The sequence below is a fragment of the Fusarium oxysporum genome, chromosome II (assembly GCF_013085055.1).
Source record: "Fusarium oxysporum Fo47 chromosome II, complete sequence".
Classification (NCBI taxonomy): Eukaryota; Fungi; Ascomycota; class Sordariomycetes; order Hypocreales; family Nectriaceae; genus Fusarium; species Fusarium oxysporum.
The window spans coordinates 526,974-552,941 of NC_072841.1; the positions used below are offsets into that span (position 1 = coordinate 526,974).

General features: G+C 47.7%; 9 protein-coding genes across 9 annotated transcripts; 5 read left to right on the plus strand and 4 right to left on the minus strand.

Annotated features, from left to right (window-relative positions):
• Positions 1-157: 157 nt before the first annotated feature.
• Positions 158-6,513, plus strand: FOBCDRAFT_247569 (uncharacterized protein). The gene is made up of 11 exons (XM_059610809.1): positions 158-458; positions 525-742; positions 806-892; positions 1,389-1,491; positions 1,569-1,652; positions 1,706-1,841; positions 2,238-2,305; positions 2,371-2,499; positions 2,692-2,738; positions 2,808-3,154; positions 3,478-6,513. The coding sequence occupies exons 1-11, from the start codon at positions 207-209 to the stop codon at positions 6,393-6,395; spliced, it is 4,389 nt and encodes a 1,462-aa protein (XP_059466688.1). The 5' UTR covers positions 158-206; the 3' UTR covers positions 6,396-6,513.
• Positions 6,514-6,630: 117 nt separating this feature from the next.
• Positions 6,631-7,440, minus strand: FOBCDRAFT_268528 (uncharacterized protein; the record flags this gene model as incomplete). Its single annotated transcript, XM_031172436.2, has 2 exons — positions 6,631-7,290; positions 7,339-7,440. The coding sequence occupies 2 exons, from the start codon at positions 7,438-7,440 to the stop codon at positions 6,631-6,633; spliced, it is 762 nt and encodes a 253-aa protein (XP_031049221.2).
• A 2,209-nt stretch (positions 7,441-9,649) lies between these two features.
• Positions 9,650-10,698, plus strand: FOBCDRAFT_247570 (glycosyl hydrolase catalytic core-domain-containing protein; the record flags this gene model as incomplete). The annotated part of the gene is made up of 2 exons (XM_031172437.3): positions 9,650-10,573; positions 10,648-10,698. 2 exons carry the CDS (start codon positions 9,650-9,652, stop codon positions 10,696-10,698), a joined length of 975 nt encoding a protein of 324 aa, XP_031049222.3.
• Positions 10,699-11,997: 1,299 nt separating this feature from the next.
• FOBCDRAFT_315037 (galactose mutarotase-like domain-containing protein) lies at positions 11,998-13,369 on the plus strand. The gene is made up of 2 exons (XM_031172438.3): positions 11,998-12,900; positions 12,947-13,369. The coding sequence occupies exons 1-2, from the start codon at positions 12,078-12,080 to the stop codon at positions 13,318-13,320; spliced, it is 1,197 nt and encodes a 398-aa protein (XP_031049223.1). The 5' UTR covers positions 11,998-12,077; the 3' UTR covers positions 13,321-13,369.
• A 473-nt stretch (positions 13,370-13,842) lies between these two features.
• FOBCDRAFT_268531 (uncharacterized protein) lies at positions 13,843-14,569 on the plus strand (the record flags this gene model as incomplete). Its single annotated transcript, XM_031172439.2, has 2 exons — positions 13,843-13,876; positions 14,022-14,569. 2 exons carry the CDS (start codon positions 13,843-13,845, stop codon positions 14,567-14,569), a joined length of 582 nt encoding a protein of 193 aa, XP_031049224.2.
• Positions 14,570-14,721: 152 nt separating this feature from the next.
• Positions 14,722-16,394, minus strand: FOBCDRAFT_315038 (fungal-specific transcription factor domain-containing protein; the record flags this gene model as incomplete). Its single annotated transcript, XM_031172440.3, has 4 exons — positions 14,722-15,123; positions 15,175-15,603; positions 15,654-15,877; positions 15,926-16,394. 4 exons carry the CDS (start codon positions 16,392-16,394, stop codon positions 14,722-14,724), a joined length of 1,524 nt encoding a protein of 507 aa, XP_031049225.3.
• A 517-nt stretch (positions 16,395-16,911) lies between these two features.
• Positions 16,912-18,373, minus strand: FOBCDRAFT_268533 (transmembrane amino acid transporter protein-domain-containing protein; the record flags this gene model as incomplete). Its single annotated transcript, XM_031172441.2, has 2 exons — positions 16,912-16,968; positions 17,021-18,373. The coding sequence occupies 2 exons, from the start codon at positions 18,371-18,373 to the stop codon at positions 16,912-16,914; spliced, it is 1,410 nt and encodes a 469-aa protein (XP_031049226.2).
• Positions 18,374-19,190: 817 nt separating this feature from the next.
• FOBCDRAFT_315039 (amidohydrolase 3) lies at positions 19,191-21,032 on the plus strand. The gene is made up of 2 exons (XM_031172442.3): positions 19,191-19,921; positions 19,978-21,032. The coding sequence occupies exons 1-2, from the start codon at positions 19,345-19,347 to the stop codon at positions 21,006-21,008; spliced, it is 1,608 nt and encodes a 535-aa protein (XP_031049227.2). The 5' UTR covers positions 19,191-19,344; the 3' UTR covers positions 21,009-21,032.
• A 165-nt stretch (positions 21,033-21,197) lies between these two features.
• Positions 21,198-25,231, minus strand: FOBCDRAFT_247572 (FAD binding domain-containing protein; the record flags this gene model as incomplete). The annotated part of the gene is made up of 9 exons (XM_031172444.3): positions 21,198-21,945; positions 21,997-22,372; positions 22,426-22,560; positions 22,755-22,849; positions 23,593-23,932; positions 23,978-24,313; positions 24,361-24,915; positions 24,961-25,080; positions 25,135-25,231. 9 exons carry the CDS (start codon positions 25,229-25,231, stop codon positions 21,198-21,200), a joined length of 2,802 nt encoding a protein of 933 aa, XP_031049229.3.
• Positions 25,232-25,968: the final 737 nt, after the last annotated feature.

Here is a 25,968-nt window from a genome sequence, read left to right on the forward strand (position 1 = left end):
TGCATTTTATGGCTTTGGCTGGCCAATCAAGAATAGATGTAGTTGTCTTAGGTTATCCATTTTCCGTTAACAACACGTGGTATCTTCTACCTACTTGGCTTACTTTCTTGCTTTTTCCTTGATAAATTAGAGACTTTCCTTCATTAATACTCCTTCTCGCATTGACCCGACCCACTCCCAGATATCTCTCAATTAATGCTTTCAAAATGGCGATGAGTTCGCGTCTAAAACGGGTTGCCAAAGAACTGCAGGATTTTCAGCACACCAGTTATAATCCACATCCATACAACCAGGGAGATTTAACTCGTCTTGAAGCCTCTCTGCCAATTCCCCCAGGTACACCCTACTCTGGAGGTACTTACACCATCAATGTATCAATCCCCGATGGCTATCCATTTGAGAAGCCGTCAATGAAGTTTAATCAAAAGATATATCATCCGAATGTCCATCATGAAACGGTATGATCTCACACAACACAGCGCATATGATAGCCTCTTGCCGGGTGATAGGACTGACAATAGTAGGGTGAGATTGCACCAGGCGCTCTCGGCTCATGGGGACCAACAAATACTATCAAAACAGCCTTGGACACAATAGTCAGGCTACTTCAGCAACCTGACTCAAATTTTCCTGTCAATGAAGATGCAAACACGCTGTTCTTGAGGATCAATTCTGTCTTCAAAGAAAGAGCTCAAGAGTGGGCTGTAAAGTATGCGGCAGCCCCAGCTACGGAAACGGATAGGTTTGTTTCTCAATTACCTCTTCCTTTTGTTCCACGAAAAAAAGCACCACTAATCATTAATAGTGCTAGTTACGGAGGATACAATCGCAATCTCATCGATCAATTCGTCATTCTGGGATATGATAAAGAATCTGTCGTCGAGGCATTCAAGTACGTTGGAATTGATCGCAATAATGGCGAAGACTATACTCTTGAGGAAGCCTATCAAGGCGATATTCTAGCAAGGCTGTCCGACGCCTGATAGTGGCTCTATGTCATCATTCGGAAGAAGGAAGGGAAGCCGGGTTAGTGACATTAACTATGGCTCATAATGTTACAGGTGGCCAGCTCCCGTTCAGTCTGCAACGAAATACAGGAAGGTAGGACATGGTTATATTCTCCCTACAAGTTTGCAGTAAATCTACAGACATTTAAAGTGTTTGCATTCTCGCCGACTTAATAATCATTGACTTCATAATTACGATTCACAAGATTATGAACAAAATATAATGCCCCTATTTGCGCACGGTTGACAGGTGAAGTAAGCCCGGTTGAGCTTAATCGATAACTGGAATGCTGCAGCCCTGGTTATGAATTACCTATGCTGAAGAGGTCAAGTGGCCGAAGGATAATCTCTTTCACCCGGTGCACTAGTCCCGGATTTAAGAACCTTAGTATTATTTGAAGTTCGACTTGACCGGGAGAATTCGAAATCGTCAGGGCGTAAACGCCACTTTGCTCTATCATTCCAGTCCACAATTCCTGATGAGGTCAGACTGATAAAGTAAGTCTGATTCCTCAAAGTCTCCCTTCTTTAGGTTCTCTGTTTTGCTCTCCTAACATGAAGCGACTCAAATTGCACATCGGTGCAACAGCCCTCTCATTCGGGGTTGCTGCAGCCCAGGCGCCAACAGAACTCCCAGAATGCGGCGTATGTTATTATTTCCATCTTTTGATTTTCTATTTGACTGAATCATGATATAGATGAACTGCCTGTCCAAAGTTGTCGCCGAGCCCGTATTCTCCAACTCGACGCAAGAACAGCTTTGTCATGATGAAATGTTCTATTCTGCAATGAGCAAGTGTTTAACGCAAGTCTGCACTGCAATGGAAACCCTGAGTACTAGCTACCTTTTCAATTGACTTGTCGTGCAGAATGCTAATCTACACTTGCGCTGTAGGAACTGTAAACATCTCTGCGACCGAGTGCGGCTTACCGATACGGAATAACGGCGCGGCATTAGAAATATCAAGTTGGACAATCTTCAGTCTCGCCATGCTGTTTGCGGCTCTCAGGTTTATGTGGAAATACTTTGAGAGATCCCATTGGGAACTGGATGATACTTTCATGCTCCTCTCAGCTGTCAGTGCCGCTTCCAATCGTTGACGGCGAAGTAGCTTGGATATACTGATAGTCTAAAGGGATTTCTGATTCCGCAAGCAGTGCTTACACAATTGAGTCAGCAAATCTTCCTTGAAACCAAATTTGTAAGAAAATGCACTAATTGATTGATAGTGGTTGAAAATGGTGTTGGTCGAGATATTTGGACACTTTCGGACAGCGAGATGGTCACATCTTTCAAGGTAGTTCTCCCATATGTTTCCTTTCTCTGAGACGCTAACCAAGCTAGTTATTCTTCTTCCACCAGCTCAACTACTTTCTTCTGCTTGGTCTTGCCAAGGCATCGATCCTAGCCTTTTATCTCCGAATTTTTCCCGATCGCAAGTTTCGCATTACTGTTTGGCTCACACAAACCTTCAACCTCAGTTCATCCTTTGTATGTCTCATTGTGATGCTTACCTTGAGAAGGCCTGTTGCGTTGAATTGGGAAGACTGGGAAGGTATATATCCCTACGGAAGAGTTCGAAGCCAGGAGCTTTTATACCTGACGCATGCAATGCTAAACATCACGCTTGATGTCTGGATGGTGATAATCCCGACGACGCAGCTTTACTACTTGGGGTTGAAGATCAGAAAGAAGATTGGTGTGATTGCGATGTTTAGCGTTGGAATTTTGTCAGTCTTTCTATTGGCCCCCTGCCGGTTGATTTTAATGCTGATCATCGTTAGTCTTATAATATCGAGTGTCGTGAGGTTTGTTTACCTGAGGTCATTCCTGTCGGGAAAACAGGGCACAGGTGAGCCTCGTCAAGCTCATTGCCAGTCTGAGCTAACTTTCGCAGAGAAGCGGGCTCTGAAAGCACTAATATGGGCTTGCATCGAACCCTGCGTGGGCGTCATGGTGGGCTGCTCACCCAATATCCGCCAGTTCGTACGAAAGGTTCGAGGCTCTGTAACGGGCCAGGCCAAACTTTCCGGGGCTCAATACCAATCGCCTACCGGTATCTTTAAAAACCGGTCGCTGGAGCTTATATCCGACAGCACTAGTGCGGTCGAATCTGATAAATCAAGGGACAAAAGGCCTTCTGTTTGTTAGTGTTAACGATGTAAACATGGCCTATTGTCATATTATGATGGATCATGGACCTCTCTATGGGTTTGCATTTGGTGGCGTATCATTTGCAGTGTCACGCAGGTAATGTGGCTCCACATGCTTCGCGTCCGGACGCTTGTTCACTGGTTACTGATAATGATTGCATTTGAACTTTATTTGGGCACATCTCCATTGGCAAACAAATATACAAATAAATATTCTGAATGGGTGATGCGTAATTGTGTCACGCCAACACGTGACCCCGGCAACACGATTTGAGTCTCGAAAACAAAGCCGAAACTTTCTTTCGTGTCCCCTCAGTATGGTCAATCATCATTGCAACCTGTCACTCTGTGCGAACTGCGGCCGTTCCGTACGTGACGATGGTGTTGCAGAACCTCTATCTCTCTTACAAGAGGGACACAAAATACCTGTTGTATTGGATGATCAACGTGTCCAATCGTCTCCTCAGATCCACCACTGATGGAGAAACTCAATCGGCCGGCTCTGTTAACACGACAGGTCAAAGCACAGTCAATGGCCTGATTTCCATGTCGAAACTGATCTCACAGCACAAGGAACCTGTACCGAATGTCATTTATCGGCTTTTCGAATCCATCATTCAGGCGAGGTCACTCGTTAGCACTACGTTTCAGGAGCTTATGGGGCCTGATTCGGACGAGGAACTCAAACGAAGTAACGAGAGCCATCGACACTTCATAAACACCCTTCGCAGTGCCTTCAAGATTCTTGGCGGCGAAGAATGGGAGAAGACGAGTGTTGCGGCCAGCGACGATACCGAGGACGTTGAACAGATCCTGTTCGCCAATAAGTTCCAAGAACTGAGCGTCGACAAAGAGGGAGAGTCGAGCGATGAAGACGATGATGTCGGTCAGCCACAATCACCAGTCGCCGCACGAAAGGTCTCACGAAAGCCAAGGGGGAAAGGCAAAAAGGCGAGGAAATACAAGAAGCCAAAGAAGGGCAAGAAACAAGACACGAAAGATCCCGCGACCGATGAAATACCGATTGAGAGCATTCGCATTATCGAGGACAATGGCGAGGTCGGCCTTGTCACAGATTATCTACTGGCTGTCTACTCAACAGTCAAAGAATGGGCCGACCTCCGTGCTTACACTCAAAGTCTTTGGAAGGAGGTCGCATACGAAGGTCTGAACAGCGCCGTTGCAGGCGCTGTAAGTAATTTGACAATCTCTATGGTCAAGCGCACCAACGCGGCTATCTTCGTCGACTTTCCGGGTCACGACACTTACGAAACCATCATGAACACCATCACTCGAGGAAACATGGATAGAGCACAGGGAAAATTCAGGCTTGCTCTTTTCGCGCTAGACCCGGATGGTGAACAGCACAGTCAGAAGGAGACAGCCCTCGACATCAAGGAGCAGTTCCTCATTCACGCGTATCAGGACTTGAGGGACTTTGTACTTGACTTTCAGGCCAATCGTACTGGCAAGCCGACAAAGGCCATGCAGGCAAAGATCTCCAAATGGGATCCAAACTTCAATTTGGAACGGGCTACGAATGAGGAGCGAGTCGACTGGCGTCGCTGCTACACCATAAAATGGCTCTACGACCTTGTTAATGTATTCTCATCTATTGTGGTTCAGAGAAACATGGTCAGAGGAGAGAAGCATGTCTACGAGAACGTGGACTGGTCTGCGAGCGGTCCCTGGGGTGTCCACCGAGTCCTTTTCGGCCTGAACGAATTTGCAGGCGACATCACCAGCATGGCTATGAAAAAGCCTGGAACCGACATCACGAAGATGATCTATCCGCACCACGTTTTCCAGATGCAGTGCATCGTCGATTCGTTTACCGTTTCTCGCGGTTGGTCGTTGAGTGCTCTGCACGGTCATATGCTTGAAGCGCCAGCAAAGAAGGGTCGTGCCAGACGAGATGTCGACCTCTTTCTGGATCGACAGAACAAGCGCGTGTTTGCTGGGTATTGCCAGACAGTCGATTTACTCAAGCAGATTCTGGAGAAGGATGGAAAGATGGCTCAGCATAAAGACTTTTTTGAGATCATCAAGATCGCTCAGCTTGATTTCGTCGACTTTCTTGGAGAGCACAAGTACACGACTGGGCTCGATACCATACCGCCCTCGCGCTTTGCAGACCATAACCCGAACGGTCTCCAAGAGTATTCGCCATTCCTTTGTGGAGTTGGCCTTGAAGAAGGTCTCGAGATCGCTTACAGAATTGGCATGTTCCTCTGGGAGCGCATGCCTGAGCCAACGCTGATGATCCATCTACACAATGCTGTTGTACAAAAGGGTTACCTCTCTCGACCTGTTGGACTCTGCGCAACACTAGAAGATCTCTTCAAGCATACGTTCTTTGCACATGGTCGCAAGCCGAAATCAGGGTTTGTAGATGCTCTGCTCGCGTCTGTGGGCCAGCCGGGGTCGAGACAGGCGCAGGCGCAGAGACAGGCGATTCGATATAGAAGAAGATTTGCGGAAAATGTTCATCAGCTTTTTGACCTGGAGATCAACCAAATTTTCAAGAGGAACTCCATGCTTACCACTTGTCGGCGAGCGGGGTGGAACCTCGAGGCCATTCCTGATGAGGAGCTTCAATTTGGCAGCATGATGTTCTTTGAGCGACTGAGTCGAGCAAAGCACGTGAGCGAAAAAGAGCTCGAGGACACTGTCCTTGTTCAGAAGGCGAGAGCAGTTGGAATGACCGATAAGGAGATTATTGAAGCAACAAACAAACTCTCTTCTATTGCGAACAATACGCTCGAGGTACCAAATGAGGTCTTGGACAGATACGCCCCAGAAGGCTTCCAGTTTCCTCCATCAGCTGGGTCAGAAGCCCTCGACGGCCGCGATATTCTTGAACTGGCTAAATTCGACATTCTCTCCGACGTAGCGGGAATCGCGCCAATTTCGAGCCTTAACTATCTCGGCGTCACCTGCTGGCTCCTCATTACTTTTGGGCGTATTGAGGAGCGGCTGAAAGAAGCCGGAAACCCTGTGTACTTCGAGGCATATGAAGGATCTGGGCCTTGGAAGTCGGAGAAGAGAGTTGCTCTCGCGTTACTCGCGCTGAAGGGAGACAATGAGGAGTGTTTAAGAATTGTGGCTGATACATTGAATGAAGCTCGTACTGGATTCATGGATTTTATCTACTGGAAGGATCTGGAGATGGAGCCGAGAGAGAGAGAAGCAGATGTGGATCCTAGTCTTGGTAATGAGTGCACTGTTATGTGAATGGGGTTTGGGCCTGTTGGGGAATAAGAGTAATGATTCGGTCTTCGTATGCTAGGCTAGAAGTTTTGGTCTTTAGAAAGAAAGAACAAAGAAAATCCTAGCCCAAAGAAAAAGATGCACTAATCAAGGTTATTCACAGTCCTAGCGTCCTTTTCCATGCATTTTGAAGCCCTATGTACACCTCCAGTGTTGAAGCCTTCCAGCTTGGATGGCGTGCTGAGATGTTCAAATGAACTCAAGCCGAGATCGCGATATCAGCACAAGTCAAGTAAACCTGAGGAGTCTGGAACGCGTTCCACTTGAATGACAAAAGAGTGTGGTTTGAGACATAGTCTGGGATCTTGATCTTGCCAGACACAGTATACCCACCAGCAATAGACGTATAGCACGAGTTAATCGGTGCATTGTCAACGCCACGACATCCCTTTCCATCCGAGTTACCATCGAAAGACTTGCATGTGAACCAATCGTTGCGATGACATGGCTGATCAGCAGAACAGTCAGGACTGTAACCGCACTCCTGACCATTAACATCAGTGCAGGGAAGAAGACCTTCTTCGAAACAATCTTCAGCAGCTTGCTTCTCAGCCTCGGTGGGGATGTAGTTTGGGTCGAGAAACTTGTCGACGATGTCTTGGTCTTGACAAATACGGTAGGCGTACATGCCTCCATGGTCACCGTTGTTGTCAACGCACCACTGGACGTCGATAACTTGGCCAGGCTTGTAGGTGGCGATGGGTTCTTTGCCCCAGTTGGCACCGGGCTGGTTGTAGTCGACGCTGACTCGGGCGTTGTAGCCACATGGTCCAGATCGTCCGACTTTGGCGGAGTCGAGGTCTGGCCAGGCGGTGACGGGTTCCAGGATTGTGCACTCGGGGCACGTATCTGGGCCAGCCTGTCACTTGTTAGCTAGGTTTTTAAAAGAAAGGATGGGGCTTGTTACTTCAGCGTTGAGACCGGTTCGGCTCATCGGTTTACTAAGGTAGCCATGTCCGTACACGAGGGTACACATGGAGGCAAGTTGAAGAGCTTGAAGGGTGAACATGTTGATAGCTTTTAGATCTTGAAATCTTGGTCGTAGGGGCTTGTTCAAAGGTGTCGAAACTGTTGACTATCTGGAGACTTTCAGTGCTTCTTATACACATTCTTACCCCTGTTCACCATAAACCTCTTGTCGCAGGTGAGGAAGATCTTTTCCATTTTCCTTCGTTTCGAATGTTTTGCCTGATCATAAGATTCATTTCACGTTTCTGAAGCTATCTCGGTCATAGCCATCACCCTCGGCCGTTAAGCGGAACATTGACTTCTTAGAGGAGGGTTGTTCCACCTATAGTCTCACCCGAATCCATGCTACTTGGTGTGCTGGGTTCCCCCCCATTTACGTCACATAGCTAACTCAGTAATTATCTATAAACAGCTCGGCGCTTCTCGCAGGCCTGAAATAAGATATGTAGGTATCGTGATCGTAAAACTCACGAGTTATTAGTGGAGAGGAAGAAAAAGTTCTTTCTAGTGACTGACAAAGGGTTGCATCGATCGCTCACGGGCCGAATGTATGCATAATAAGGACAAATGCCAAGACTAGGTTGCATAAACTCATCGATTGTGACCGTTTTGGGGTCGTCGGACCTGAACATCAGGCGGAGACTCCGCCTAAACCTGGGGATTTCGGAGACTTTCCGCTACCCCAGTATGATCTGCATAACCCATGATCAGACTTCCGCGAGTGTTTAATGCGTAGACCGGGACACCCAACGAGAGAAGTTAATGAAGCCGAGCCGTCCAAGTAGCTATGAATATTCCCGATACGAAATGCAGACTCCTACGCCTCATCATAGCGCAAACAGCCTCGTCTGAGATTGCCAACGACATATCTCCCAAACCGTAATTAACTATAGACTCAAGAGACACTAAAGCGTTTAAGAAATTCTCCAGGTCTCTATGCACCACGGCTCCTACCGAATACCCCGCGTTCTTTGTCGATCACCATTGGGCGGCGACATGTCGGTCACTCTTCAATATTCGGCCCTCAGTCGGTGATCTAACCTTATGTGATCATTTAGAGTTGTCTGATCTACCTAGAATAGTAACTCGTTTGAAACAGCTACGAAATATCATAGGGATCGGATAATTCATACTAGGGTTGCTGTCTAAAGACGTTGCGGTGACCGTCCATGAAGTGGCTGCTTTGTCAGACCATACGAAGAATTATCGTAGCGATATGCAGAGCTTTTCCCGTCCTTGATATTTCTTTCAAACGATCACCAGATATTGACCTAAGCCACTCACTCACGGGTCCTACTTTATTTTTGTTGCCTTGGTTAAATCACAGTTCCCTGGTGCATTGCCTTTCTTCTAAAGTATGACAGTGCCTCACCAACTTTATAGACAGTAAAGGGAGTCCGACGAATGCAGTCACTATTCTTCTCCTGGCTTAGACATCAGCAAACCTCTGCACTCATTTCGTCTGCTGGATGTCTCCAAGCCCGTAGTCTCAGACGGACTTCTGAGGCCTCCGTAACGCCATGAAGAAGGAATGCCATGATAAATGTCTTATACAGTGAAACTATCGGTATGGAATAGCCTTGCCATGAGTTTTCACATACAAATTGATTCACTTATACTAATACTTGTTGCAGATGACCTCATCAGAAGTGCCGAACTCGCGCAATGAAAGACAGCGATGCACCTTGAACGCCGCGTGATATTTTATGCCCAATCCAACCGTCACATCTCACAGCACATTGGTCCCCGATTGCCAACGGGCACATCGTTTATCGGGTCGTCGCGGCCCAAATAGACTTTGAGTAGTACCTCTCGTCTTCGAAGAACAGAAGGAGCGCATGCGAAACCCACGTGTCGTCGCCCAATCAGGAAATTATGCCAAATGGGTAGGTTTTCCATGAGGTTTGAATTTCCTCAGTCACAAAATCAAGCGGTGAATCAATTGTGCCCATAACAGGGTCCTAAAAGTCTTTGACGCTGCCAAGTCTTGGTGTTGAGGCAGGGTTTAACTTGGCGCACTTATGACATCATTGACAAGGCTCAGGCGATTGCCACTCTACCCAGCCAAAAGACGAGCGACACGTACAAAAGAAAAGTAGCTATTCCAAGGAAACCCTTGACATTCTGAAACACATCCTAGAACCTTAAAAGATATGTTTCAAACCTGATTTTCCAGCTGTCAATCACGTATTAAAACGCTCTCCTTTGAACGAGGGTTTCACGACATACCAGACTCTCTTATACCCAAAATGCGCCAATCAACTTTGTACCCATTTTTATGCCTTTGGGGGCTTGCTGAGAGCATTGACCTCTCTTCGAAACGAGGACTTGCATACCATGGAGATGACCACAAATCAGATAATGAGCTCCTGATCTCAAATAATTCTGAGATCGCATGGTATTATACCTGGTCGCTCTGGCCAAACGGTCAAATCGGGAGTTCCTTACCTTTTGTGCCATTGATTCACGGTCTCGACGATGCATCAGATTCTGAGCTCGAGTCGCGACTAAATGGGCTTCCCGAATCAACAACCCATCTTCTTACCTTCAACGAGCCGGATGGCGAAACAGACACCGGCGGAAGCGCAATATCTGCAAAGGATGCAGCACGCGCTTACATAGAGCACATCGCCCCTCTAAGAAAAGCAAAGCGCAAGTGGTCAATCAGCCATCCCAGCGTTACCGGCTCACCACGCGGTCTTGAATGGCTACGCGACTTTAATGAATCCTGCTACGACATTGACGACGATGGTTGTCCGACAGATTTCGTCGCTGTGCACTGGTACGGCGACGCAGGTGGTCTTAAAAATTGGCTCGGAAGTTTGCGCGAGTTTTACAATGAGACGGCGCCTGACGCACGGTTCTGGATCACGGAAATGGCCCTCCCGCAAGAGGATGACGACGCGACGCTAGCTATGATGAATGAGAGTCTTCCATATCTTGACGATAACGATGATGTGCAGGCTTATGCATGGTTTGGAGCATTTAGAAAAGATGATGCGAATGAGTGGACTGGAGACAGCGTGTCGCTGTTTGATGATGATGGGGGTTTGACTAAGTTGGGTGCGGAGTATTTGGGTGGTGAAGAGAAGGGTTTTGAGGAGGGAATGTCGGCGGGCAGCTTACAGGCGCCCTCGCTGGGTATCATGCTGGCCATGATCCTTATGTCACTAGTTTATTTGTGGTGATGTTAGACGAGTATATGATAGACGATAGATAGTGATACCATTTATGAAACTGCATTGAGTATTATGAGAAGCCGCATCGGTCACCTTTTCGCGTGAACTTTACTCTCTAAATTCGCATGCAGATGTGGATCTACTTTCGCCCAGAACAGGAGAGATCGGAGCGTGAAGCAACTCTGAGTGGTGGAGGTACATATCCCGTCCCCACATTCTTGTCTGAATTAAAAGAGAAGATTCAGTTCGAAGACTCTCTTAGTTCTTTGCGGTGAGATTTCAAATCGTAATTCACAAATTTCCTTCTCTCATGAGATGGTCTGGTCTGTCAATACAAGATTATTCGGTTAACTACTAGAACATCTTCGCACGAGGGAAAGCTTGCGCGGCGATGCTAGATCAGATTCAGAAATCACCAAGTTCATCCAACTCTTGTGAAAGAGGTTTATCGCCTGCTGCTGAGACTTAGAGTGATGGAAGCTACCCTGTATAACCGCCTAAGCGAATCAGCCGGTGTGAGACATGAGTAGACCGTTGGATGTCCCCCTTCCCATCCAAGTTCGTCCCAACAAGATGGAACCCAATCATTCAACACCAATCTTCGTCCGATGGCCTCAGAGCCACGTTTTCATGCCCTCTTGGAGTCACTAAGCCTTTGTTCCTGAACTTAGGCCGCCTTGCCCATACAGACGATCTTACTTTGCATGTCTCACGGATGATCATCACAAGCTCATAGGTAGTATCACGAAATGCAACATGGAATTCTGCACGTTGGACTCTAGGGTATCATTGCGAGAGAGAATGACGTCAGACCTCTCATAAGTTCCCAGACCCTTGCAATATTATTTCCCCAACCTCGTTCAGTTCCCCGACTTTTCAGATTCATATTCTTTACAAATATGTACACTTCAATTGAATCCATTCAGCCTGCAAAGTATAGCCAGGTCGGTTATTCTACCACATAAATTACATCTCTCGAGCTTCAACTAGCTTGTCAACTGATTGGAGGGGCTGTGAAGCTTCACTCGTCGCATAACTACCGCTTACCACCAGCCTTATCTCGGCCAATCCCTCGGCGGGATACGGCTGTTGAACACTGTAGAAATCCCATGAACTTGCAAACAGCCTGATTTCCCCCGCACGACGATCCCAATCCAGACTCGCACAACCATGTCAAGACAGAGTTCGCTAAGATTACCCGACCCAGGCGCACCAATTACACACCAGCGGAAAACCTGGGGAAGCTGCTTAGCTCCAAAACTACCCCAGGATCGCGGCTCAATGGCAAGTTCCTGGATGACGATGACAGCCGCACCAGTCATGAACTTGAAAGCTCATCAGACGATCACCAAAAGAGACCCTGAGATCCTTCAATTGGAGAGGGGTTTCTTTGGTGGAAGTTTGTCTCGCGAGAAAACAGAGATCGTCGGTTTTCTATAAAGCCTGGGGTTTTCGCTCTTTCTTGCTGGGCCAGTCTCCACCTTGATCATCCGCAATCATGTTCTTCAAGGCTGTCGTTGCTGCTCTCATCCCACTGGCCCTTGCGACCAAAGGCAAGGGCCCCGACAAGGATGGCAAATACTGGATCAAGGGAGACGGCATCAAGGCCGCCTTCATTCCCTATGGCGCCTCCATCACCAATCTTCTGATCGACGACCAGTACGGTATTTCTCGAGATATCGTCGCTGGCTTCGATAATGCTACGCACTATAGCATTGACGAGTCTCACCCCCATCTTGGAGGTGTTCCCGGAAGATACGCCAACCGTATTCGCAACAGCACGTTCGAGATTGACGGCAAGAAGTATCACGTCACGCCCAACGACAACCCTACGCCTGAGTCACCCAAGGGCGCTGATACTCTCCACGGAGGACCCGATGGCTGGGACTACCGCAACTTTACTGTTGTGTCGTACACCGACTCCAGCATCACCTTCTCCATCGTTGATCCTGATGGCAAGGAGGGTTTCCCTGGAGAGGTTGTCTCCTACGTCACCTACACCCTGACCGGCATGGACTGGGATTTCAAGATTGTTGCTCTTGCAACCACCAAGAAGACCCCTATCATGCTCACCAGCCATACCTACTGGAACCTCGACGGCTTCTCTAACAACGAGACAAGCACCATTTCCAACCATACGCTTTATATGCCCTACGGTGGCCAGCGTGTTGCGACCGATAACATTCTCATCCCCACTGGTGATATCATTCCTAACAAGAAGGGATCTGTGAATGATTTCTGGAGCAAGCCCAAGATGATTGGTGACCAAGCCAACAACAAGGATTTGGAGAACAACTGCGGTTTCAACTGCACGGGATATGGTTAGTATTCATTCACACGCTCTATAGCATCGCTAACCAATCTCAGACACCTGCTACAGCGTCAACCGTGGCCAGCTCGGAAACTTTGACTGGCGAACTGAGGGTCCCGTGGCCACTATCTCTTCCGCCTGGTCTGGCATCCAGCTCGACATCTACACTGATCAGGACGCCTTCCAATTCTACAGCTGCACTCAGCAGAAGGGTACCATGCCTCTCAAGAAGACCCAGGGTCTCAAGGATAACAAGGACTTCCCCCGAATTATCCCCAAGTATGGATGCATGGTTGTTGAGGTTCAGGACTACATTGACGGCATCAACAACCCTGAGTGGCAGAGGCTTGAGAAGCAGCTCTATGAGCCTGGTGGCAACCCTTATGTTCTTCAGGCCAAGTACCGCTTCAGCCTGAAGGGCAAGCAGTAGATTATAGATTCAGGGTTAGGTTGATGAAATAATTGATAATATTCGAAGGACTTCTTATTTGTCTAATGAAGCAACAATGGAAAATTGCTTGTTATGTACTGTGATAGTCCGCAGTTCCGAATCCTGTCTATGTCAATATCCGTTATCAAGAAACCTGTAGTCGCGTTTGGACTAAGTTTCTGTGTTGGCGGTCGCAGTGTGGGTCCTCGACGCTGTAATCCTAGTATTGTTTGTGGCTCAGTATTTCTTTCAGAAGCTTTTTCAGGCAGCCAAAGCAATCAGCAACGTCATATACCCGATAAGATCGTAATTCGGTTATAATGCTCCGGACAATATCTTCATTACGGATTTAGCACAAAGGGGAAGATGAGCATTGGGGCGTTGTGGCTTGTACAGCTAACGGGAATGGCTAAAACGATTGAAACTATTGATTTTCGGACCCATCCGACCCAACGCTAGCCAGGCTGATATTCCCAGCTGTGGAAAAGTCGCTGCTAGTTTCGTGATGCCAAGAATAAAGAAATGGGTTACTGGGTGGAATCGTATGCAAATACAAGTAGGCCGCTTTGCCTCATCGCTTTTGTCGGTCTTTGTGCATCCTCCACTGTCCAAGTGCACCCCCAACAGTCACTCGTTTAGTTGCCGCGTTTACATCCACTCATTACTCATTAATTCCATTCTTAATAATTAATTGCGGAAAGTCCACCACCAAGGCAGAATTGTTCATTACAAGTCTCTCTTCGTGGCTCTCACCGCTGTCTCAACTGTCGCCGCCGGTCCTTGCAAGCCCAGCACCACCAGCGCTGGCCTGAGCACTACGGCAACCGTCCTCGAAGAGCCTACCAGCACCCAAACCTCCGCTATTGAAGAGACCACTACCACCGTTGATGAAACCACAGCCGCTGCCACTGCTACGGCCCCTATCGAGGCTGCTCTCACTACCACCACTGTTGCCGCAGACACCACCACGACTGCGGCTCCTTCTGGAGTCTGCGGTATAACTGGTTATTTCCTCCCGAACCAGGAACTGACCTATCTCAACAGTCCTGGAAAGAAGGACAACGTTAGGCAGTGTCTTGAGGCCTGCGCTGCTTATGCTGGCTGCGAGGTCATTGCTTTCTACACCGAGAGGTCTTTCGTCACCGACATCGGCAGGTGCGAGTTCTTCAGTGGTGAGCTTGTCGCCGATCGGCAGGATACTTCCTACGAGTGGTCAGAGGTTGGCTGTCTGGATAACTTGCAAGACTAGGTGGCGGATTCTGTAGCTTCTTCAGCCTTGGCCACAGATACGAATTGGGGATTTTGATTCCTTCAGGATATTGTTATCTCATAAAGATTAGCTTGAATGTATCATATGATCTTATATGGTCGCCTAAGCTCTAGTTCATCGTCATAGAAGGCTCATATCAGGAGAGCACAAATGCCCAGATCCTCCATTGATTGTCTTGCGCTCCAAAGCCTACTTGGGTCCTGGTGTCGCTGCTTCCAAGCATTTTGCATGACACTATAAACCGTACCACAATTAGTAAAGCCCGCCTCAGCATGGTCCATGAGTTTCGTCAACAAATCGTCAAAGTAATGCTCATTGGGAGGAAGCGCCATAGAACCCGCAACGCATAGAGGCCATGGTGTTGCTCGAAGGGATATATGTGGAGGTAGGTTGTCCAATACTTCAACGACTCGTGACACTGCGCTGTGAGGATCTCGTGAAGTGATGTTGTGTTCGGAGGCAAGAGTGTAAAGATGGACGAGAGCTGCGGTTGCGAAGAGGTGAGTTACCGAGCGATTGGTCGGTGTCAACTGCTAGGGCCGATTAGCAAACATTCATTTATAATCTTGTAAAATGATACAGACTGTTGATCCATCATCTAATGCCGCGTCTATTCCATTATAAATGCGCTTCTCTAAGTCATTAATGGCGATTTGCAAAGCCTCATTATCCATTGTTATAGCCCTTGAATCCAGGGCCATCATATCACCAATCGTGATCATGATGCAGTTTGAGCAGCCCATAACTCTCGACATGTCGATATTGCCGGCGATTAACCAATCGTGATATGGTAGCTTCGGTGCAGTCCCCGTAGCTAGAGGCGCTAGGACATCGATCCAGACCAGATTAGACAAAATGAACTTTTGCGCAGTATTCATGCCTCGCTGGAAGTCAAAATCTGGGCTCGAAGGATCGGAAGTGTCAAAGTCGAAGTCGGAGGATGCCAGGTTCTGGATCACGGATACGAGGGCGTTAAAGTGGGCTTGCCAGTTGTTTGTGCCTCCTTGGAAAACCTTCAGCAAGTCAGATGCCGAGAAGAATGAAAGTATGTGCTAGGTATTACCTCAAAAGAGATCAAGAACATACCGCCAGCCAGGAACTTGAGCCATTCCTCGATATTGTCGGCAGAAGCACCCACGTCTCGATGGCGGACGACATGCCGAAGTTCCTGAAGTGCTTTGGTATGGTACTGCAACAGTTCGTCTTCTTGGTTCTCTGTATGATAGGGTGAGAAGGTGTGCTGGTGAAAGGCGGAAAGAGTTAGGGCTGCGTTTCGAAGAGGTGCATCTACTTGGATGTTAGAAGAGAATAGCTGTGCGTGGGGGTGTTTCTTACTTCGTTCAAGGAGGAAAAAGAGCCAGCCTCTACCTCCCTGATCTGGAGCATCGACGTAGAAAGCATACTGAATCGGAAAGATGTAGTCGAGGTAATGAACAAGATACTGCGCCTCTCGAAAGATGGTGTTTGTAGTTGATGAACCGACTTGTGCTGGACTTTGAGTTATTTCGCCTTCGGGTCGAGAAGTGGCTTTGGCACGCGAAGCTTGTGCTGCTTGAGCTGTTGACCGAGCAAGTTGTCGATTCTGAATGGTCTTGACGCGTCGGAAATTCTCCTTGACTGCAACTTTGATCCGCCGAAGCTCTTCTTGCAATAGACGATCATTGCTCATCCATTCTGGTGGATCGAGATCATATCCATGGCAGGTGATACTCCGAGTACTACACTCTTTGCATTCGGGCGATGACTCGTCACATCTTCTATGTCGGATGCGACATGTCCAACAGCCCCTGCGTCCTCGGGGCATGATCTGCTGCTGTGGATTCTGTCAAGCTCGGAATTGAGCATGCAAGGTGGGAAATCAAGCGAGGGCACAAGAAGTGGATCGAGGGTGCTTTAATGATTATTTACAGTGGATTGACTAGACCATTTCAGGGCGCTAGTTGCACTGAAACGCTAGGCTTAGTGCTGTTCATTGAGACAGCCACGAATGATAACAGGTTGGACCTTTCATAGCAAATGACGATGCGCTTTGCAAGAACTACTTGATCTTATTCCTCAGTAAACCGATAGCGATTCATATCAGGCGATTTATTTTCAGTGTAAGCAGTCAATGGAGTTCCGATCATCGGAGGCCAGTCACTCCTGTTCGTCTAGGTGCTAAACCAGGGCCTGAAAGACGGAAGATCCGGTGGAATGATGCATACGGTCCTTATCTCATACAAGTGAACCAACAAAGTGTATTCATATACTATAGTAAGCTGCGCGTTATAGAATGGACGCATGTACAAATCTTCGTACCCAAGAATTCGGATGACAAAGCCTTAAGCCACATTGCAGGAGAAAGGCCTGCCAACGCTGCCTCCGTGGAATTTGGCAATCTGTGATCATGTTAGTTATCTTAGTATGGAGATCATTGTTCGGTGCACTTACGATCTGGTCAATGCTGGCGTATGTGCCAGCAATAAACACAAAGAAACCGACGACAAAGACAATGCAGTTGCATGCAGCACGCTTGACATTATGCTTGTCGTACCAATTTCCCTCCTTGAGAAGGAAGAACCACATAATAGGAGGGATCCAGAACGAAAATCCCGAAATAAAGAGCGCGGCACAGATTCCCAGCAGCTCGGAGAAAAATGGAATAGCCTCTGCGATAACCCATGATAGGAAGATCACAAAGGCAACGACAGCTAACCAAGTGATCCAGCCTTTGCGGGTATTAATGAACCGAGTAATTGAGTTCTTGTAAAGTCGACCGTGGATAAATCTACAAGCAACAGTGGCGTTGATTGAGCCTGAGATATAGATTACAGGCAAGGCAATGCCAAACGCTACTTTCGACACTAACGGGCTGGCGGATAACAAGGCGGGGGACTGAACTTCCTGTCCGACGAATGCATAGATGACTGATCCTGTGATTGTATATAGAACGATTTCTGTAAGACCAAGAGTGACGATCGATTTCGTAAAGTCGGCCGGGGTATGCATCTCGGACATGAAGGAAAATTGGGCCGCAGCAAACGCATACGAGAACACGATGTTGGAGACTGCTGTAAGGGCTTGCGTAAAGCTGAGGTCATCCTGTGGCCACGCTGACCAAGTGGAAGATGAGAAGCCACCTGGGGCGTCTGATCTCTGAATACCAGTGGCGATCATAGTGACACCGATCGCAAGGATGATAGAGATAAAGTCGACGTAACCGAGGATCGCAATCTCAGTGAACGAAGGTGGGATCGCAAGCACCATAAGAATAACAGCAGAGATAACCCCAAAGGCGAGGGTACATACGCTGCTGCCCGTGATCTTGACGAGGGCAATGGTTCCGGTCAAGCAGTGAGAGCCAGTAGCCAAGATCAACAGCCCCAAGAAGACAACAGCGAACAGCTTATCTCCAAAGCCTCCCATCAAAAGCCGACCAGCATCGACATAATGATCAACATCAGGATATTTCAGCTTCACAAGACCAACCATATAGCTAGCATACATAGCGATCAAGCCGATTCCAATGCAGGATATAACGCCAGCGACCATTCCGAGGGTAGCGAAAGCTCCAGGGAGGCTTAGACTACCCAAGGCAATGGCCTGGACGATCAAGACAACGGTAAGGCGCTTCCAACCTAGGCGGTGGAAGTGGGCTGTGCCTTGGATGGCCTTTTCTTTTTCGAGGTCGGTTTGGAACATCTGGGCGGTGGCTTCGCTGAAGGATGCTTGACGGTGGATGCCATCTTGTTTTTCGCCCGCAACGATAACATCGGACTCGTTTGTAGTTTTGGGGTGACTCATTATGAACGAACACAAAAGCTAACCAGAGAAATGATTTGATGGGAAGAGAAGGTTGAAGAAGTTACCTGACCTGGGGAGGATGATGCGTATTATATCCTCAACAACGCAAGCTCGTACTAGGTATCCAATCCCTTGGACCGATAACCCCGTGGGGAAGAGCGTCAAGGTGCGTAAGCTCCACGCGATAAGAGTTTTACGATCATCGTCAGTCATTCGACTCTGGGAATTGTCAGGCATGCTGACTGGTTGACCAATTCCCAGTTTGAGTGGGTTATCGAACAACCGAGTCTGGGCCCTTAAGCCATTGCTTTCCGACCCAGTGTTTAGCGAGTTATGATATGAAGGGTGGGATAGTTAGTGGATGCTTGCTGCTGTAGGGCGTAGTCTGAACGAATATCTGGACATGATACTCGAAGCGAGCTGTTGACTCTGGCTTGTATAAACCCAATGCATCACAAACTCAACAGTATAGATACGAATTCGTCAATGCATTCATGAACCAGATAATAATCCCTTATCTTCTTTTATCTTCTATTAACTACCTGATATCTTGGGTAATGAATTGATATCCACCATCTCCATTTTGAAGAATCTGTTACTAATAATCTGCGACTTTAATTCCGCATTACGATCAGACACGCTCGGAAATGGGGAAACATTGGGGATTCGTTTTGGGGCCTGAGCGGGGAACTAACGGCCGAGTCAGTGCTTTATCTCTCTGAGGATGCTAATTGGATAAACGGCTGAGCCGAAGACTTTATTATGGGGCCATCAGGATTGTACACTGGGAAGGAAGCTCGGAATTCAGCTGGGGTAGAGCTGATCAGACGACTACGATAAAAGTTGATCTTGAAGATACAATTCTCAAACCCCGGACATCGCAACGTTTGTCAAGCTTCGTTTTTTCTTTTGACCTCACACCTCTCTTTTACTTGAGATATTGAACCGCCAGTCCTTGTTCCCAAGACACCATGGCAAAAACATTATTCGTCAACGGCCGGATCCTGTCCAAGACAGAGACAGGCCTCAACGGCAACGCCCATTTCTCAGATTGCATGCTCATCCAAGACGACAAAATTGTCGCGGTCGGGTCGCGTAATGAGATCTCTCAGACTCTAGGTTCAGACATCCACATTCGTGATCTTGATCAGCGTGTCGTTCTTCCCAGCTTCATCGATGGCCATATGCATCTCCTTCTACTCGGTCAATCGCTCCGAAAGCTCGACCTTTCAAGGTGTACTTCACTTGAGGACATCCGTTCATGTATCCGAAAATACGCTGCTGAAAACCCAGAGGCACCAACTATCCTTTGCAAAGGATGGAGGCATTACATGACGCCGGGTGGGGTTACGGCAGCAATGCTAGATGATCTTGATCCACGACCTATTTTCATCGATGCAGGCTCTTTACACTCCTGCTGGTGCAATACCGCGGCTCTGGAGGAGCTTGAGGTTGATGGTATGCCAGATCCAGCTGGTGGCAAGATTTATCGTGATGCAGATGGAAAGCCATCCGGGCTTTTGGACGAGGGCGCCATGATGTCGATCAGTAAGTTCCACCAGACGAAATTGTCTATCGCACTAAAAGCTAATCGCAACGGACAGTTTGGCCTTTCCAAGCAAAGTCATCCCCCAAACATGAACGAATAGAGGCTATCCGCGCCGCCGTGAAGGAGTACAACGCAGCTGGCTACACTGGCGCAGTCGAAATGGCCATGGATGAGGAAGCATGGGATGCACTCGTTGCTCTCAAAGAAACAGAACCCAATCTGTCACTGAGATTAGCAGCCCATTGGCTCATCAAACCAACCGCCAACCTGGAGCAAAACTCAAAACAAGTGCAGCGAGCCATCGAGCTGAGCAAGCAGTACAACTCGACAACAAGTCCTGATCTTCGACTTGTTGGAATTAAGGTCATCACTGACGGTATTGTTGACGCATGTACTGCCTACCTCTCTGAGCCGTATGCCACTTCTGGATGCCCACCACCTATCTGGGAGCCTGAGTTCCTCGAACCCGTTGTCAAAGAGGCTGATGCTGGTGGCTTACAAATTGCCTTACATGCGATTGGCGACGGCGCCGTCAGAATGGCTATTGATGCTATTGAGAAGCACGCTACACCAGGTCGAAGGCATAGAATTGAGCACTTGGAGCTCGTTTCCCCAGAAGACGCTAAGAGGCTTGGAAAGCTTGGTCTAACAGCATCCATCCAGCCCATTCACGCAGACCCAACAGCATTGACAACATGGCCTGAACTCATTGGGGAGGAGAGATATGAAAGAGCATTTGCATACCGCGAGTTCGCTGATGCAGGTGCCTTGATGGCGATTGGTACTGATAGCCCTACATCACCATGGTCGCCTATGCATAATTTCCATGTCGCTATCAACAGGCAGTCCTCCAAGAACCCGGAGAATCCCAAGATAGTACACGAGCATTTTAGATTAGGCTTGTGTGAGACATTTGTCGCCGGTACAGAAGGTGCAGCGCGAAGTGTTTTTGCTGAAGATCGTGTTGGAAGCTTGACACCTGGGAAACTGGCAGACTTTATTGTTGTTGACATGGAATGGGATCCGAAGACATTACTCAGGGCTGAGGTGAAGGAGACCTGGTTTGGAGGATCCCGGGTATTCTAACTAGATTTAAGATTATAAAAGATTATCAAGACTATACATTCACAACTCAACAGTGGCATGTATAGGGTTGTCAATATTTGTAACTTATCTGATAAATGTGATTGTATTGGCCATGGTCTTTCATCCGTTCAGCTTGCCTTGGGCAGTTTGTGTACATGAAGCTTACAGAACAGGTTCTCAGTCTAGAGATCAGACTATCAAAGACTTCTTATCCTTCAGCAATCTACTGCAGAGGATCAAAATGCCTCCGATGAAAATAGTCAGCCCAGCCCAGACCCAAGCAGCCGTATACCCCATACTCCTTCGCAATGCCCCTCCAACAGGCGGACCGAATAACAGCGCGACAGACATGACCGAGAAGGCCATACCAAATCTTGTCCCAATTCTTCGAGGATCACTAGTTAGTCTGACAAAGACGGTCGGCTGAAGCGCGAAGAAGGACCCTGTGAAGAATCCCTGGCTGATGACGGTAACAAGCAATCGTGGAGTTGTAGTTGCTGAGATGAGACACAAGCTTGTCGTGGCAAGCAAGACTGCTGCACTAATAATAGTGTTCATGGGTCCAAGGCTCTGAGCGAGAAAAGCAGGGAGGATACGGCCAAAGATTGAGCTGCTGTTTAGAATAGCAAGCATATTCCCAGAGAGATCAGACGCAATGTTGTTGTCTAGGGCGTAGCTTTGTACGTAGACGAATGGTGTGTACATTCCCAAGAAGACAGAAAAACACCCAGCCACGAAAAGAACGTAAGGCCAGTCAGTGAAAGCTGTCTTGTCAAGAAGTTGCCTTCGTTGGGATGGTCCGTTGGGATTTAGCCCCGGTCGAAGCACAAGGTTTGAAAACAGGAGTAGGACCAACAGTAACAAAGCCATAGCCCTTGTTGCCCATGGCAAGCTTGTCTGTGCGTTGAGCTCCCGAATCATGATGGGGAGAAGAACACTGCGAATTGCGTCAGAGAGAGACCAATAGGGATGAATGCTCTTGACTTACCCTCCGAGTCCACTACCGCAAGCTGCAAGTCCGTTGACCAAGGGCAATTTTGTAGTGAACCATAGTGAAGTGATGGCAACACTCAAGATCGATAGACAACCGGCGCCAATGCCAATCATAAGGCCTTGAGTGAGAAGATACTGCCAATACTTTTGACTCAGGCTTTGAAGTACAGTGCCGGTGACAATGAAGGTAGACCCAACTGCCAGAAGGTGTCGAAAGTAACCAGAGTCATAAATTGGACCAACTATGAAGCCTGAGAATACCATCAGAAACGTCTGGAGAGAACCAATAACTGAGATCTGAAATGGCGTGTGAGTTGACAGCTGATCTCGCTCATAGATGGTTTGGAAGCTTCCAAAGCTTGCTATGAGGCCTGCACCATTCTTTGTTAGTTCTTCTCCGATGCTTTTTGGTGATATTACTTACCCCAGGTGCAAAAGTAGAGGCAAAACGAGCCTGCAACTTGCAGCCACGCGAGTAAACCGCCATTTGGGATTGGCTTTGGCGATGTATCATCAACCGAGAAACTGCTCTCGACCAGAGGGTTATCATCGGTTCTGTCTTTCGTAGTGTCCATTGCTGGTCGAAAGCATTGATGAAAGTCCTTGACTTACAAGCTGAACAGCATACCTAATTGAAGGGAAGATAGACCGAAATACAACCGCCATGCTTATCAATCTCTATTTCTCTGACAATACTTTTGCTAGGATAACCCATTCCAGGACTTTTCCCGCTTTCCTATTTTGGTGATAGACCTCGGCACTTCTCCCCACAGTGGATCTCGATGAAAAAGATAAAACTCAACATCAGCAGATCAAGGCGCCATGTCTGTGCCACTCCTGAACGGGTACTATCTAGTCAGTCCGAGTATTTGTAATAATCACATGAAGAAAGAATATTTATCCCACTTATCAAAATCGCGTTTTGACCACGAATTCCTTGGCCAACAACCTGGACTCTGGAACCTTTGCATAATTTTTGCATGTCATTCTTCCAACTTGGTGAAACATCCGAGGGCTACCTAGCTAGGAAGGTGGTAAATAATTTTTCCTGCTCTCAATTAAGCAACCCGGGGGATACCGCGACTAAGGCGGTGATGCGGCGAAGCAGGCAAGATTGAGTTCATGTGGGATTAGTGCCGGCATGGCATGATGCAGGCACTGCCAAGAATGGTAATTCCTTACGATAGGACTTTGCAGACAGAATATCACTGTAGATCTTTGACGGAGATAGTGATTTCGGTGATGAGGATCTTGGGGGCTTTAACAAAGGTACATTGGGGGCTGAAAAATTGATCACATCAGATCACGGACTAGATTGAGATAGAAAATAGGGTCCGAAGTTCGAAATGCTGTTTAAGTCAAAATTGGAGTACATCGAGAAGAGAGTTAATGAAGGGGAAAATTTCATCAAATGCCACGAGCTGTAAATAGAATTGAGCGTGATGCAGTGCAAAGTCTAGTATATTGAACAGTAAAAACAAATAATTTACAACCGATATCTACCCTAAAACCTTATCGAGACTTTACAAAGTAGGAATCCAAGTATCCTTTCCAGGCCTCGTCCTCGAAAGTGCCAACATATCCGATATACATATCCGGCCGAACAATCACAATAGCCGAGTCCTCGTTCTTGACCCAATCAGCAGTGAAGTTCTTGTCTCCATCCCTGTTTTGGTGACATCCCATATGGCCATTAGTCGACCCATTGGGTAGAATAGTGTAAACGGGAGCCGAGACGGAGATCGCCGGAAGTCGTCTTCCGATAGCCAGGACGATGAAATCTCCATAAGAGACGTTTTCATAGAGTCGCGACGCTTTACCGGAAGATCCAGTTATTACCACATCGGGACAGCGATATCCAGGTTTCCAGATGCCAAGTTCCGTACCTTGGATCAGTGGAGTGGCAAACTCGCTGTAGTTGACACCCATGCCTTGCTACGTTAGTTGGTGATATGTAACTCTGATGGTGAACACACCTGTGATAAAGCCGGCATTTCGTTCGATTGTGGAGACATATTTCTTGGCTGTGTGTATGGTGTCCCTGACTAGTGCTGCAGCCACTCCGATGACTTGAGCGGCGGTGGATCTCCGCTCGATATCGTAGCTGCGAAGAATATCGTCTCTTGCTTCGGGAGTAAGGTTGGATGGGCGTGCGAGTGCTGAGAGACGCCAGGCCAAAGCGAAAGCATCGGAGACACCTGTGTTTAAGCCTTGGCCGCCGTTGACGGAATGAACGTGGGCAGCATCTCCGGCCAAGATGATTCTTCCATGACCTTCCTTGGAGATAAAGGTACCAGCAAGCCGTTCCTTGACTGAGACCAGATTAGTATGCGAGAAATAACACTTTCGGGAGAAATACCATGAAATGTGCTGAACCATTCCGTTTTCGTAAATTCCACTCGATATGGTGCTAGATGTTCTCTGATAGACTGCTCAGCCAGCTGCTGCGTGATCTCACCCTTAAGAAGAACATAGAACCGAGACATTCCTCGTTCTCTTGGGATCCACGCAACTCGAGACTCTCCATCAAGCTCGAACGTGATGATCTCAGGACAGACAGGGAAATCAGTGTCCAAGAAGGTATCAAGAACTGCCCAAGTCATCTCCGGCTTGGTACCAGTGAAACTGATACCTAGCGTGTTTCTGACAAATGATCGGGCACCATCAGCCCCAACAGCATATTTGCTGCGGACCTTTCGACCTGAGCTTGTCATGACGGTGACAGAATCGTCTTCCTCAGCAATGCTGATAACGTGCTCGTTGTAGCTTACTGCATCGCCGAGACGGTTGCGCATCACCTGTTCAACGACAGGCTGTCCGATCATAAGGAAGTTCTTGTGAAAGGCATGCTCGATACCAACCCACCAAGCATTCTGGCGAGACTTGAAATCGCCCGCTTTGAAAGTAGAGCTCGCTGTTGTTGTTAGACTATGTCTTTGGAGTTTCTAGGTCTGCTTACTGTCGCATTTGAGGCCATCAGGCAAAAGCTCATCGAGGATGCCAGCAACCTCGAAGTACTGCTGAGTTCGAGCGTTGAGTGCATCAGCACGACCAAGCTCTAGACTGCAAGGCTTTTCATCTGTAAATCTGTTAGACTCGCTTCTCAATCAACTCAGAGTCTAGTGCAACTTACCCAGGACTCGGACTGAGATACCCAATGGTTGAAGGAGAAGGGCAACAAAGAGTCCAGCAGGACCGCCACCAACGATAGTAACATCAACTTGCTCCATGATTTTGAATGTCTGCGAATAACTTCGATTTCAAAGTTTAAGTTTTGGAGTTCTTGATATTACAGTTCTATGTAATTGGCGGGAAAGGCCCAGATAAATCACCAAAGTCCTATCTTACACGAGCTCTCCATCGACCTACCTAACTCGGCTTGATCAAACCACCTCAGCAAGTCAAGGATAAATTTTTGAAATGTCTCATCTGAATAACCATATCCTAGCTTGTTACACCATCACAATGGCCCGAGAATCATTCAACGCCGGGGAACTTTGAACTTGGCCGGGTGGGATAACAACCGAACGGGATAGCCGCGCGGGATGCTGATCATCTCCACCGACCATCCCCTTGCGAAAATCCAAGTTTTTAGCCCCAACCCGACTAGCATTTCATCAATACGGAAATACAATGACGAAAAGTGTGGCTTGGCTTCCATATTGATACCTTCTACTCTAGGATTTCACATCCGTGCAAGTTGACAGGGGGGTTTGGACAATTTTATGAGCTTCCTGATGAAGCGATTTTGTGTCATGCCTTTTCTTCGGATTAGGCGATGTGTGACGAGGGTAATTGTTTTGCCACGCAATTGGGTGGTTGTACGATGGCCCACTGCTGAGACGACTCGGTGTTTTTCGCAAATTGTCTTAGTAAAACGAAAATGGGACTATGGAGGGATGGATGAGTTGGGAGTATGTAACTTGTAGCTCACATGTTGATAGCAGATAGTAGACTGCGAGATTTA